The sequence below is a fragment of the Taudactylus pleione genome, unplaced genomic scaffold (genome assembly GCF_031769625.1).
Source record: "Taudactylus pleione unplaced genomic scaffold, aTauple2 ptg001259l, whole genome shotgun sequence".
Taxonomy (NCBI): Eukaryota; Metazoa; Chordata; class Amphibia; order Anura; family Myobatrachidae; genus Taudactylus; species Taudactylus pleione.
Genome location: NW_028285659.1, coordinates 151813 through 166335, shown reverse-complemented (window position 1 = coordinate 166335; position 14523 = coordinate 151813). Strand labels below are relative to the sequence as shown.

At 51.8% G+C, this 14523-nt stretch overlaps 1 protein-coding gene across 1 annotated transcript in view; it reads left to right on the top strand.

Moving 5' to 3' along the window:
• TONSL (tonsoku like, DNA repair protein) overlaps positions 1-14523 on the top strand; it is a 210435-nt gene that overhangs the window by 170798 nt on the left and 25114 nt on the right. Inside the window, exons 22-23 of the mRNA XM_088462520.1 lie at positions 71-242; positions 2913-3082. Coding sequence (XP_088318646.1) covers positions 71-242; positions 2913-3082 — 342 coding nt within the window. The remainder of the gene's footprint in view (positions 1-70; positions 243-2912; positions 3083-14523) is intronic.

Below are 14523 nucleotides of genomic sequence, written 5' to 3'. Positions count from 1 at the left end.
ATACAGAAGTTACTCACCTGACTTTATTTGAGGTTTAGCTAGTAAAGCTAATAGTTTTCTGCCACTCTAGAATCTTGAGGAACTGGACCTGAGCATGAACCCTCTGGGGGATGGGTTATCGCAACCTCTGGCTTCCCTGCTCCACCACTGCCCTGTGCTGACCACCTTGCACCTGCAGGCCTGCCAGCTCTCCACCAAGTTTGTTCAACAGTATCGTCTTCTACTGGCTGATGCCTTCAGAGGTCAGATGATAGAATGTGGCTCCTCTGCACCTGCCCTGCTTTCATCTAATGACTCCTCCCGTACAGCCCCATCACATATACACCTTCGCCCTCATCATTCAACTGTCTATAGAATGTCCCGTACTCCTGGGGCCTGGGCACTCTCTCCGGGCACTTTGCAGTCACTCCCCTCATGCTCATTCCATGCCCCTACTCTAGATGTCTCTCCCTCCCTGAAACCATCGGTGCATCTGTCTCATGTGGCATACCTAACTGCCCCTAACTGTGGACCCTGCAAGTGATGCTTGGGGTGATGATGGGATTTTAGGTTGAAAATGAAATCTTTCTTTTCCATACTCCATGGCAGCCATTACTACGGGTCGGAGCCCATTATAGATATGATGGGTAGAATCAGAGAGTTTTAATAGATGCCCTCTGGGATGGTCTGTTAGGCAGGCAGGTAGTTTGATTTTCTTAAGGATTCAAGGGTTATCATTCTCTGTAGTATCCCGGGGACCCCCAGCATGCTGCGTATCCAAGGACTGGTATGGCAATCCTGGGCGCTACAGTCTGCGGCCTCAGGAGCTGACGCTCGGGAAACTTGGCAGACCCATCACTGCCCGATTGATGTGTATAGAATGAGTAACCCTCACATCAGTCAGCGATGAGCGACTTTCTCACATCGTTCCACCTTCTGGATGCTACTATTTATATCCTAGGACGACACCTCCAGCTCACATATCTGCCGACATCATCTCCCACGAACCTTCACAGGGCCGACACTGATGGCAGAGTAAGTAATTTCTATGGCCATGTTGGGACAACGTCCCAGTGATGGATAAATCAGAAACCAGAACCTCACCAGTGATTCTGCAGACAGATAGGTGATTTGGGTATCAGTTCACAAATTCCTCCACCGCGATTTAAGTTTCTGGGAGTAATGATTGATGGTATGTACAAATAAGTAACAGATGTTTGAATATACATTAACTGGCACAATACGTATTCAGAACCTGATTCCGAGGATTACACAGTGCCGATATTTACGGAGATCGAGCAATTGTTTTCCCTTGGGCAGAGATTGCATTGCAGTTATGCTCGCATAGGGGATTCACTCACAAAGTATTTGGGGGAGGTAACGGGGAGTGGATAGGCAGGCGCATCGCGATTATTTAAATTCAGTTTCATGTGTGTGAATAAATTAACCATTGCAATCTCTGCGTGTCAGGAGAGACGCAGTGTTTGAGGCAGATCAGACCATGGTCCTGATGTTTATGCTGTTGTACATCGTAGGATGCATATGTGAAGGCAGCAGTAGGCGTCCCTATGCCCAGGTAAGCTTTGGAGACATTGAGGGCATTAGCGCCAATCTATGAATCGGACTCTCAGCCGTAAGAAATGTCTCACATTACTGGGAAAGTTTTCATCCATTGTAAAAGTCCTGCACAGGGCAAGAAGGCACCCTGCAAGATGGCACGGGGTAAGATGGCATGGCGCTAGCCACAGTTACAGCTACAAGGGCCTTCTGTGGATCCCAACGTCCCACTATCTGATCTGGTGGCAGCAGCTGGTCATGAAAACACAAGCGTGGTCCATGTTACACCCAGACTGACTAAATGTAGCCACGGATTCTAATCACACAGAAATGGCTGCGGACAAGGTGAAGATACAGAAATGAGAGCAGTGGGAAGATGCATCTGCAGCCAATATGGAAATCATCTCCATATATTGCATTTGGCAAAGGTTTGCTAACGCGCGGTCCTCACGGCTCCCCGACAGTTCAGGTGTTAGAGATATCCATGGTTAAACACAGGTGACTTCATTATTACTTCAGTCAATTTGATTGAACCACCTGTGCTCAACCATGGATATCTCTAAAACCTGAACTGTTGGGGTGCCTTGAGGGCCGCATTTGGGAACCTCTGGCCTATGTTAACAGACAGCAGAACACTTGTGGCCTTTATATTCCTCAAACGGCCACCAGGAGCCAAACCATACTTCTGATATTCTGGCCAGAAGTAAACCTAAAGTCACTGTTTGCTCTCCATGCCACAGGGAGATGTACTGACAGATGGTCTGAGCCAGACTCCAGGGATTCCAGAGAGTGCTCTCTAAAGCAACAAGTCTTTCAGCTACTCACAAACCAATATGGGCTTCTACAAGTGGAGAGAATGGTAACTGGTCTGAATCTCGCAAATAATAATCGTATGCTAAACACTTACTCTGCTATCTGCAGCTTCAAGGGAAAGTAATGTTCCAGTATTGGGCAGTGGCTGGGCCGCTGGATGGACAGCCGTGTGTACCTTTTTCTAGTCACTATCATTAGATGTCTTGTCCGCTGCTGACTCTCCAACAGCCACTGAATCCATGTTCCTTATGCAGACAATGTGGCGGTGGTATATATATTACACTGCCCAGGATATTGCTTGGGTACATCCCAATGTAATGGCTGCCATGGAGTATTTGGAAGATAAGGAATTACCTTGGAGTATTTGGAAGATAAGGAATTACCTGCAAGTTACAATTTGTGATTACTGCAGAGAATGTTATGCCATTAGCTAGACGGCTATCAGGGCCCCTAATAAACCGAGGCTGGATCTAGCCTGATCTCTTGGACCCTTCTTGGTTAATATATGGGGCTGGCGCAGTGATAGAGGTTTTACATATGAATAAATGTATCATTCTTCTCAGGTGCCATACACTTGAAGATTCTGTCTCTTTCTCATAATCCTTTGGGGTCTACTGGGGTGGAGCTCCTGCTGAAGACGCTCTCTCATGAGACGATCTCCCGATTAGACCTGCGATCAGTGACTGCGGGGGACACTCTGATCATGGAGCCTCTGGTTCGATACCTGTCTCAGGTAAGTACTCCCAGCAAGAACAGACGAGGCTGAGGAAGAGAGGATGACGCTGCGTTGACATAAAGGGAATAAAAGATAAATAATTAGACTTATTTATTATATAGTGCACACAAAGCATATGCAATAAGTCCTCCAATCGGAGTAAGGTTAATTACACGGTACCTTATATTCTATGTACTTATACGGTACCGTGTATTATATGTACTTATACGGTACCGTGTATTATATGTACTTATACGGTACCGTGTATTATATGTACTTATACGGTACCGTGTATTATATGTACTTATACGGTACCGTGTATTATATGTACTTATACGGTACCGTGTATTATATGTACTTATACGGTACCGTGTATTATATGTACTTATACGGTACCGTGTATTATATGTACTTATACGGTACCGTGTATTATATGTACTTATACGGTACCGTGTATTATATGTACTTACACGGTACCGTGTATTATATGTACTTATACGGTACCGTGTATTTCACGCTGCTTTAGTATCCCAGCTTCTGTGCCACCAGCAGGTAAGTTGTGCGCCTCAGCAGATGGAGGATCTGATATATACAATGTCGGCGTTCGTGGACTCAGTAATCGCGCCTGCCACGGGTCACCGCCACATTCCTGTTCAGCTTGAAAAAGTCCACAGTTGTGGCCAAAATGCGTCGCTAGTGAAACCTCCCCCCACCCACACACTTATCCACCCAGCAGCTACTAGTGCCCCCTGTGCCCACGGAGCAGGTATCCTGGCATCGGTTATATCGCCCGTCTGAGCCCGCAGCGCGGTTATTGAATGGATCCTCCTGCTCTGCCTGTACAGCTCCACTCTGGTCCATTACAGGCGGGACGTGTTGTATCACAGACATTGCCAGGATGGACTACCGACATGTGCCGACACGGCGCGGACTTTCCATCTGCTGAGACACGCACCTTACCTGATGGTGACGCAGGAGCTGGGATACTAACACGGACTAAACGGCCCAGTGATACACGTGTGTATGTATGTGTGTGTATGTATGTATGTGTGTGTATATATATATATATAATCTCCTGCCTTGGATACTTTCTATGTAGTGTTGGGTGTGAGGGGAAATGAATCTCTGTCTTTATACAAGCGATAGAGAGCTCTGATCATACAGCTACAGGACTTTACCTGCTGATATCTACAATATATATATTTATTTATGACTTGTTCATTCCATATTTTTGGCTACACTGATTTCTACTTCAGGGTCCATAGGGGGTCCACAGGGTTGACCTTGGGGGTATAGCTGGATCTGGATCCACGGGCACCACGCAGTTAAAGCTTTGCTGCTCCCAGGATGCACTTGGGTCCGTCCTCCTCTATACCCCGCCCCGGCCACAGGCACCTCAGTTTTAGTTGGTGCCCGGCCGGAGTCGGGTCACCCTGTCGCAGTGGGGCTGCAGGAGCAGCCCCTAAGCTTTATTTTAAAAGAGACATTTTTTATTTTTTTCTACTTTTTTACACTTTTAGAGCGGCAGCATCAGACTGTCCTTTAGGACGTCCACGCTGCCGCTCCTTCTCCCCGCTGGCGCCGCGACGCCAGTACAGCTCTGGGGATCGCGGCGGGACCCCAGAGCCTGTACTAGCCGGGCTCTGGGGACTCCCTTGACTGCTGCCGGACGCGACGGGGATCAGGTAAGCCGCGGGTCGCCGCGTGCGGCGGCCGCGGATACTTTAATGCAGTCAGGAGCCTCCGGTCTCTGGGGACAGACCGGAGGCGCTAGCGGCGGCGGCGGGCTCCCCCTCATTTGAGGAATACCCCGCGTGTCCGCTAGACCACCAGGGTATCAGGCTGGTAGCGGGACCGGCAACCCGGGGGTTAATTGCTAGCCAGGGGAGGCAGCCTTCCCTGTCTAGCGGCTCCTCCCCTCAGCTCAGCGCGCCTTTCAACTAGCAGTCTGGCGTCGCTGAGCTGCTCTTATCTCTCGGCCACTCCTCCTCTGAGGTCTCCGGCGGCCATCTTTACTGGCACATCGCAGACTCCCAGGCGGTATCAAGTGGACCGGTCCCCCTGTGTACCTCTCCCCTGCTAAAGGACAGTGTACACAGCGCTATAGCCCTCCCAGACACTGAATCTGGGCGGTTGATTGTAGCGGAAGGTGCAGTGAGTATAACTGTTCTGCATTGTATGTGACTATTGCTAGTGCTGCCTGTCTGTGACTTATTCTCCTTACTGTCAGCTTATAACTATCCCTTTCCTTCTCCTACGGCCCGGCAGGTGTGTGGGGGAAGGGCGTTTTTCTGAGACCCTCACATATATAAAACACGTATTTGTGGGGTCAGTCACATACTGTTGTGTGCTACACAGTACCATTTCTGGGCTGTTGTTTCGCATACTGGTGAGTGCGCGGGTGTTAAAACCGTAATTCCTCTGGTGATACCTATTTCTTGTGTATTTACGGTATCATGTCTGATGAGGAGACTGAGCGCTCTGTGGCTCCTGTGTTATTTTCCTGCAGACGCTGTGCTGCTGGAGTTGATGGGGAGGACTTATCTCAGGATGGTCTGTGCGGGCGGTGCCAGCTGGTACCGGGCCCCTCCAACCCCCCTGTATCACAGGACCCTCCTTGGGCGATGTTTTCACAGGTGCTGGCGTCTATTGCGGACCGGTTATCGGTCCCATCAGCGGTCCCTTCTAGGGCGTTACCGCAGCCCACCATCTCCCATTCCCCGAGGGTTCCACAAATGTTGCGGTCTTCCCCCGGGGCCCAGACTGTGGGTCCTTACTCGGGACTGCCTGTGTATGTGCAGTCTTCCCCAGGGACGTGTCAGTCTGTAGTGCCTTTGCAGAGTGTTGCTCCGACGGCTCCTCCGCCTTGGGTGGATGTTCTATCCAGCTCCGTACAGAGTCTGGCGGCTTCATCCTCGGCGTTTCAGTCTATGTTGCAAGGGGATGTGCCACCAAGGGTGTCTAAACGTCCGGTTGTGAGTTCACTAGCTGCGCAGTTGTCGGACTCGGAAGTGTCCTCAGATGATGGAGAAATCCATGAGGACTCTGACTCTGATGTCATGGGGCAGGAGGTGGAAGCTAAGTCCTCCATTAATGTTCCAGCCTTAGTTAGGGCGGTGCGGGCTATCCTACATGTTGAGGATGATGCGCCGGCTCCTAGGTCGAAGTTTCCTAATTTTAAAAAGGCCAAGGTGACCTCAACTGTGTTCCCCCTGTCTGATCAATTATCGGATCATATGGCGGCGGCCTGGCAATTACCTAGTAAGAGGTTCCATCCACAGAAAAGGTTGGCGGCGAACTATCCTTTTCCTGAAGCTCATTGCAGGAAATGGGAAACTCCGCCGGCGGTGGATTCCCACGTTACCCGCTTGATCAAAAGCGCGACGTTGCCATTGCCGTCTATCTCCTCTTTGAAGGATCCCACGGACAGGAAGGTGGAGACTTGTTTAAAGTCCATTTATTCTCTTTCCGGGGCGGTGGCTCGCCCGTCCATGGCTATCTCCTGGGTGGCTAAAGCCATTGAGGCATGGGCCAATGCCTTGGAGGATACCTTTCCTGATGAGGCTCCGGATATCCAGAGAGCGTTAGTGGGACAGATGCGGGATGCAGCTTCCTATATTGGGGAAGCGTCTTTGGATGCCAGCCTGCTCACTTCTAGGGTGTCGGCTGCAGCGGTATCTGCTCGGCGCTCCCTGTGGCTGAGGTCCTGGAGGGCTGATGCAGATTCAAAAAAGGGTCTGGAGGCTTTGCCTTTTAATGGTGATTTACTATTTGGTCCGGATTTGGACAGAATAGTGGATACTTTGGCTAAGTCCAAGTCGGCTTTTCTCCCTTCGGCCTCTGCGCCGGCTAAGGTGAGGAGCTCTGCCTTTCGGTCCTTTCGGGTTCAGGGTAAGGCCAAGGGCCAGTCCTTCCCGAGACATTCGGCGACCAAGGCCGCACCCAAGCCCAAGAAGCAGGCATGGAGTGCTCGGCGCCCTTCTTCCAAGCAGGAGGATAAGCCTGCTGCCTGATGGGACGGGCCTCTCTCTGGGGGACCCCAGAGTGGGAGGCCGACTTCTCCAATTCGCCCAGTGTTGGCACAATACCACCACGGATGCCTGGGTTCGAGAAGTAGTCTCTCAGGGGTACGCCCTGTCTTTTCGGTTCAGGCCGCCCCACCAGTTTTTCTGTACGAGTCCTTCTCTGGACAAGACCAAAGCTGGTCAGATTCAGGTAGCTATAGAATCCTTGCTACAAGCAGGGGTCATTGTTCCCGTTCCGCAGTCTCAGCGCGGGACGGGGTACTATTCTACTCTGTTTCTGGTACAGAAACCCAATGGTTCTCATCGCCCTATCCTGAATTTGAAGTCTCTGAACAGATACCTCAGAGTTCCCAGGTTCAGGATGGAAACGTTACGTTCCATCATTCTGGCGATGGAACCCGGGGATTATATGGTCTCCCTCGATATCCAGGACGCATATCTCCATGTGCCCATAGCACCGGCACATCAGCGGTATCTGAGGTTTGCTATCCTGAAACATCACTACCAATTTTGGGCGTTGCCTTTTGGCCTTTCCACGGCTCCGAGGGTGTTCACCAAGGTGATGGCGGTTATGGCTGCCCACCTTCGGGGTCAGGGTCTACGTCTGTTGCCGTACCTGGACGATCTTCTGCTGCTGGCGAGCTCCCCGGAGGTGCTTCTTCGACATCTCCACCTGACCATTGCTTGTCTTCAAGCACACGGGTGGTTGATAAACTGGAAGAAGTCCTCCCTGATTCCATCACAGCGGATGGTTCATTTGGGAGCCCTGCTGGATTCTCGTCAGCAGCGGATTTTCCTGACTCCAGAGAAGGTCTCCTCCCTGCAGCTGCGGATACACAGTTGCCTGAGCAGTTGCCGCCTGTCGGTCCATTCAGCTATGAGAGTTCTGGGGTCCATGGTGTCGACATTCGACATGGTGGAATTTGCCCAGTTCCATTCCCGGCCCCTGCAGGGGCTGATTCTATCGGAATGGAACGGGTTACCTCACCGGATCCGCTCTCAGATGCTGGTGTTGTCCGCGGAGGTTCGGCAGTCTTTGGCTTGGTGGCTTCAGACGGTGCATCTGGTCGAGGGGCGCCCCTTTTGGATCCCGGACTGGGTCCTGCTCACGACGGATGCCAGTCTTCGGGGTTGGGGGGTAGTGACCGGCTCATTATCGCTTCAAGGTCGTTGGTCCGCGGAAGAAGCACTTCTCCCCATCAACATCCTGGAACTGCGGGCTGTGTACAGGGCCCTGCAGTCGTCCGGCCCCGCTCTTCACGGAAGGGCGGTTCAGGTGCAGTCCGACAACGCCACCACGGTGGCGTACATCAACCACCAAGGGGGAACTCGCAGTCGGGCAGCAATGTCGGAGGTGTCTCGCATTCTTGCTTGGGCGGAGTGTCATGTTCCAGCGATCTCGGCAGTCTTCATTCCCGGAGTCCTCAATTGGGAGGCGGACTTCCTCAGCCGTCACGATGTGCATCCCGGGGAATGGTCGCTTCACCCAGAGGTGTTTCAGCTACTCGTGGACAGGTGGGGGCTGCCGGAGCTGGACTTGATGGCCTCCCGTCACAATCACAAGTTGCCCGTTTACGGGTCAAGGACAAGAGACGCAGGCGCCTGTCTGGTAGACGCTCTGTCGGTGAAATGGACGTTTCACCTGGCGTATCTGTTTCCTCCGATATCCTTACTTCCTCGGGTTCTGCGGAAATTCAAGCAGGACGGCGGCACGCTCGTGCTGGTGGCTCCGGCGTGGCCCAGACGTCCTTGGTACTCCGATCTGAGGTGCCTCTCCATCGACGCTCCGTACCTTCTTCCTCAGCGTCGGGACCTGTTGTCTCAGGGGCCCTGCCTTTACCCGGATCTGGGTCGGCTGTCTTTGACGGCGTGGCTCTTGAGACAGCCGTCTTGAGGTCTAGGGGTTTCTCCAGTTCAGTGATTGGTACCATGCTTAGGGCACGCAAGCCTGCCTCCGCGCGGATTTACCACAGGGTGTGGCGCACTTATTTTCAATGGTGTGAATCCAGAAACTATGATCCGCAGGTGTTCCGGGTTTCCAGAATCTTGGAATTTCTTCAATCGGGTTTGGACCTCGGCTTACGCCTGGCCTCTCTGAAGGTTCATGTGTCTGCTTTGTCCGTGTGGTTTCAGCGACGGATTGCTACACTGCCAGACGTTCACACCTTTTTCCAAGGTGTTCTCAGGATCCAGCCTCCCTTCGTGCCTCCGGTGGCTCCGTGGGACTTGACGGTGGTACTGAGGGTCTTGCAGGGTCCTCCTTTTGAGCCGCTTGAGTCGGTGGAGCTCAAGTGGCTGACGTTTAAGACCATTTTTCTCCTGGCAATTGCTTCGGCCAGGAGGGTTTCAGAATTGGGGGCGCTTTCCTGTCGCCCTCCTTTTCTGATTTTTCACCAGGACAGGGCAGTGCTCCGCACGCGTCCTGAGATTTTGCCCAAAGTGGTTTCAAAGTTCCACATTAATCAGGAACTTGTTGTGCCAGCTTTTCAGTCACCTGATCTTTCGGCTGGTGAGGCTTCCTTGGATGTGGTCCGGGCACTTAGAATCTATGTGGACCGGACTGCTTCGGTTAGGAAGTCGGATTCTTTGTTTGTCCTCTTTGGTTTTCACAAGAGGGGTTGGCCTGCCAACAAGCAAACGATAGCCCGTTGGCTTCGTTCAGTTATTTGTGAGGCTTATGCGCAGGAGGGTTTAACTGTGCCAGCCTCTGTTAAGGCTCATTCCACTCGTTCTGTGGGTCCCTCTTGGGCTGCTAGACGTGGCGCCTCCGCTGTTCAGCTGTGTAAGGCGGCTACTTGGTCTTCAATTCAGACGTTTTTTAGGTTTTATGCGTTTGACACCTTCGCCTCTCAGGATGCATCCTTTGGGCGCCGGGTACTCCTTTCAGCACAGGAGCGTCCCCGCCCTTAGTTGAACTGCTTTGGGACATCCCCAAGGTCAACCCTGTGGACCCCCTATGGACCCTGAAGTAGAAAACAAGAGATATGGTAAGAACTTACCTTTGTTATCTCTGTTTCTACGAAGTCCATAGGGTCCACAGGGCGCCCGCCCTGACGCACCTGGCTTCAAATGGGCTGTGTGGCTGGTCACCGGTTTTCCGTCTCCCATTTCTGTGAGTATGGTTTCTTGTGTGTTCCAGTCTTCCTTCTCTCTGTTTAGTCTCCTCCTCCGGCCTTAGCTGCTTACCAACTGAGGTGCCTGTGGCCGGGGCGGGGTATAGAGGAGGACGGACCCAAGTGCATCCTGGGAGCAGCAAAGCTTTAACTGCGTGGTGCCCGTGGATCCAGATCCAGCTATACCCCCAAGGTCAACCCTGTGGACCCTATGGACTTCGTAGAAACAGAGATAACAAAGGTAAGTTCTTACCATATCTCTTGTTATATCTCTGGGTTTATTGTTACTGTGTTATATGTATATGATCTGGTATAACCAATTATCCTCACTCTGATTGGAGGACTTATTACAGCTGGTGTACGTGTACAATATGTATGAGTATAATTACGTGTACACTATGTATGGTTTTCTACTTCAGGGTCCATAGGGGGTCCACAGGGTTGACCTTGGGGTATAGGTTGGGAACCAAATCCGGGCACCACGCAGTTAAAGCTTTTAGCTCCCAGGATGCACTTGGGTCCACTCTCCCTATAACCCCACCCCCAAGCCAGAGGCACCTCAGTTTAAGTTGGTGCCCGGCTGATTAGCAGCCCCTAAGCTTTATTTTTTCTAAAGTACAGAGTTTTTTATTTTTCCTTTGGATTCTTCAGAGCGGCAGCGTCAGACTGTCCATAGGACGTCTAAGCTGCCGCTCCGTCACCCCGCTGGCGCTGAGACGCCAGTACAGATCTGGGGATCTCAGCGGGACCCCAGAGTCTGTACTAGCCGGACTCTGCGGGCACCCTGGACTGCTGCCGGATCCACGGGGAGCAGGTAAGGTCGCTGATCACCGCTTGCGGTGATCCGCGCATTTGAAATGCAGTCCTGTGCCTCCGGTCTCTGGGGACCCAGAGACCGGAGGCGCCGGCAGTGGCGGCGGGCCCCCCATACCCCGTGTGTCCACTAGACCACCAGGGACTTAGTGTTCGGTGCAGGGAGCCGGCGTCCCGGGGGTTAATAGCCGGCCAGGGGAGACAGCCTTCCCTGTTACAGCGGCTCCTCCCCTCAGCTCAGCGCGCCTTTCAGTATCCATAGTCTGGCGTCGCTGAGCTGCTTCCTCCGCGGGCCGCGCTTCTTCTGAGGTCTCCAGCGGCCATTTTCTCTGTGGTGCAGCAGAGATCTCCGGAGATGGCAGTGAGCCCAGTCCCCCTGCGTACCTCACCATCAGGTCAGTGTACACAGCGCTGTAGCCTTCCCAGACACTGACTCTGGGTAAGTTGCATGCAGTGTAATAGTGCAGTATATTATATGACATGTTTATGTATATATGTATATATATCTGCATGGTATGTGACATAATGCTAGTGCTGACTGTCTGTACTTTATTCTCTCACCTGTCAGTGTATATCTATCCCTTTCCTTATCTGCCCTAATACAGCTGTACTTAGGGTGGTTCTGAGACCTCACATTTATATACTTGTTGATATTTGTGAGGTTTGTCACATACTGTTGCGTGCTGCTCGTTGCCATATTTTGAGTGGAACTGTGTGTTGCATACGCTGAAAATGGGTCCCTGCAGCTAATCTTAGCATCAGTCAGGAACAGTATAGCGCTGCTTGATATTTCCGCCAAGCTTGGTCAGATATGTCTGACCAGGAGATGGAGCGTTATACTGCGCCCATTTCTACTTCAGGGTCCATAGGGGGTCCACAAGGTTGACCTTGGGGTATAGGTTGGGAACCAAATCCGGGCACCACGCAGTTAAAGCTTTTAGCTCCCAGGATGCACTGGGTCCACTCTCCCTATAACCCCACCCCCAAGCCAGAGGCACCTCAGTTTAAGTTGGTGCCCGGCCGGAGTCGGGTCACCGTTAGCGCAGGGGGAGCTGATTAGCAGCCCCTAAGCTTATTTTATTTTTTTAGGGACAAAGTTTTTTCATGGACTTTGGACTCTTCAGAGCGGCAGCGTCGGACTGTCCATAGGACGTCTAAGCTGCCGCTCCGTCACCCCGCTGGCGCTGAGACGCCAGTACAGATCTGGGGATCTCAGCGGGACCCCAGAGTCTGTACTAGCCGGACTCTGCGGGCGCCCAGGACTGCTGCCGGATCCACGGTGATCCGCGCATTTCAAATGCAGTCCTGTGCCTCCGGTCTCAGGGGACAGACCGGAGGCGCCGGCAGTGACGGCGGGCCCCCCATACCCCGTGTGTCCACTAGACCACCAGGGACTTACGATCGGTGCAGGGAGCCGGCGTCCCGGGGGTTAATAGCCGGCCAGGGGAGACAGCCTTCCCTGTTACAGCGGCTCCTCCCCTCAGCTCAGCGCGCCTTTCAGTATCCATAGTCTGGCGTCGCTGAGCTGCTTCCTCCGCGGGCCACGCTTCCTCTGAGGTCTCCAGCGGCCATTTTATCTCTGTGGTGCAGCAGAAATCTCTCAGGATGGCAGTGAGTCCAGTCCCCCTGCGTACCTCACCATCAGGTCAGTGTACACAGCGCTGTAGCCTTCCCAGACACTGAATCTGGGCAGTTGAATGCAGTGTAATAGTGCAGTATATTATATGACATGTTTATGTATATATGTATATATCTGCATTATATGTGACTTATGCTAGTGCTGACTGTACTTTATTCTCTCACCTGTCAGTGTATATCTATCCCTTTTCTTTATCTGCCCTAATACAGCTGTACTTAGGGTGGTTCTGAGACCTCACATTTATATACTTGTTAATATTTGTGTGGTTTGTCACATACTGTTGCGTGCTGCACGTTGCCATATTTTAGATGGAACTGTGTGTTGCATACGCTGAAAATGGGTCCCTGCAGCTAATTTTTGGCATCAGTCAGGACCAGTATAGTGCTGCTTAATATTTCCGCCAAGATTGGTCAGATATGTCTGACCAGGAGATAGAGCGTTATACTGCACCCATTTTTACTATCCTGCAAGTCATGTGCTGCAGGTGTTAGTGCTGAGGATTTGACTCATAAAGGGTTCTGTATGTGGCGTCATCTGGTGCCGGCCTCTTTCACGACCCCCTTGGGCGGTTTGTTTTCTCGGGATCCTCTCAATTGCGGATCGCCGGGCGGGCCCCATTGTTGTACCTCACTTGGGGTTACTTCACCATACTGCCCTTTTCATCTCAGGGTATCTCGCAGCTTCTTGCACTCTTCCCCTGTGACACAGACTACCGCTCCCTACAGGGGTTTTTCGCAGTATATGAATTCCCCCTGGTGCCACAATAGTCTGTCATTCCCCTTGCAGGGATTACCACAACAGCCACCCTGGGTGGATGTTGTTTTCTACGAAACACTAATTGGCGTGGTTGACGCCCTGTGGTTACTTCCCAGTTGGCTCTGCCGTGAACTGGGTACTGTTCGGGGCTCTTTCCCTCTTACACGGGGGGAAGCCTATTTCAGGTATTATTATCCCTGCTTTAGGGCTGGTAGCAGGTCCATTCTGTTTAGAGTGAATGTTGACCTGCACCTGTATCATACACCCTCAGTATTGCGTGCCTTCGGGTTACCTGTTGCTGACTAGCGGGTGGATCGCATAGCGGGACTCTGGCTGTTGCCAGATAGGAGGTGTTACAACAGTGTTTGGCCTCCTGTCCCAAATTCCCTGAGGGTCATCACGAGCCCCTCCTGGGGGGGATGGGCGTGTTACTCGTCTGATTACAGACGTTACTACGCCTCCCATTCCTGCGTGGTCGGATTCTTCGTATCCGTAGGTGGTAACTCTGCCTGAAATCAGTATACTTGCTTTCAGGAGTTGTTACCCATCCTACCATGGCTATAGCATGGTTGGTTAATACTATTGCATATTGGGTTGATGCATTTGTAACGTTTTTTCCCCTCCAACACGTCGGGGGTTCAAATGTATTTGGTCGCTCTCGTAATATATGCTGTTGTCATAGGTGGAAATGCCTATATTGGATACCAGTCTCCTAACTTTCAGAGTTCCGGCTGCGACTGTATCCTCCGTAATACCCTATGGCTGCGCTCTGGGAATGCAGAGGTGCAGATACCATCTTTAGGGTTGATATTGTTTGGTCCTGACCTTGACAAGATTGTAGTAACATTGGCAGTATTACTAACGACAAGTTTACCGCTTTCAGCTATGCCCACTACAAGGCCTCAGACTAAGTCTGTTAAGTCTTTTTTGTCCTCTGGGTCAGCCTAAAGGTCTGTTTCTTCGTAGACTGTCGGCATCTACAAGGGCCGACATATCCAGTACCGAGCAGGCCTGGACTGCCAGCCGATCCTGCTTCTGAACCTACGGATATCTCTTCAGTCTGACGGGACAGGCCTACAACTGGGAGATACCGATTTTCTCAGTTCGCCCGGT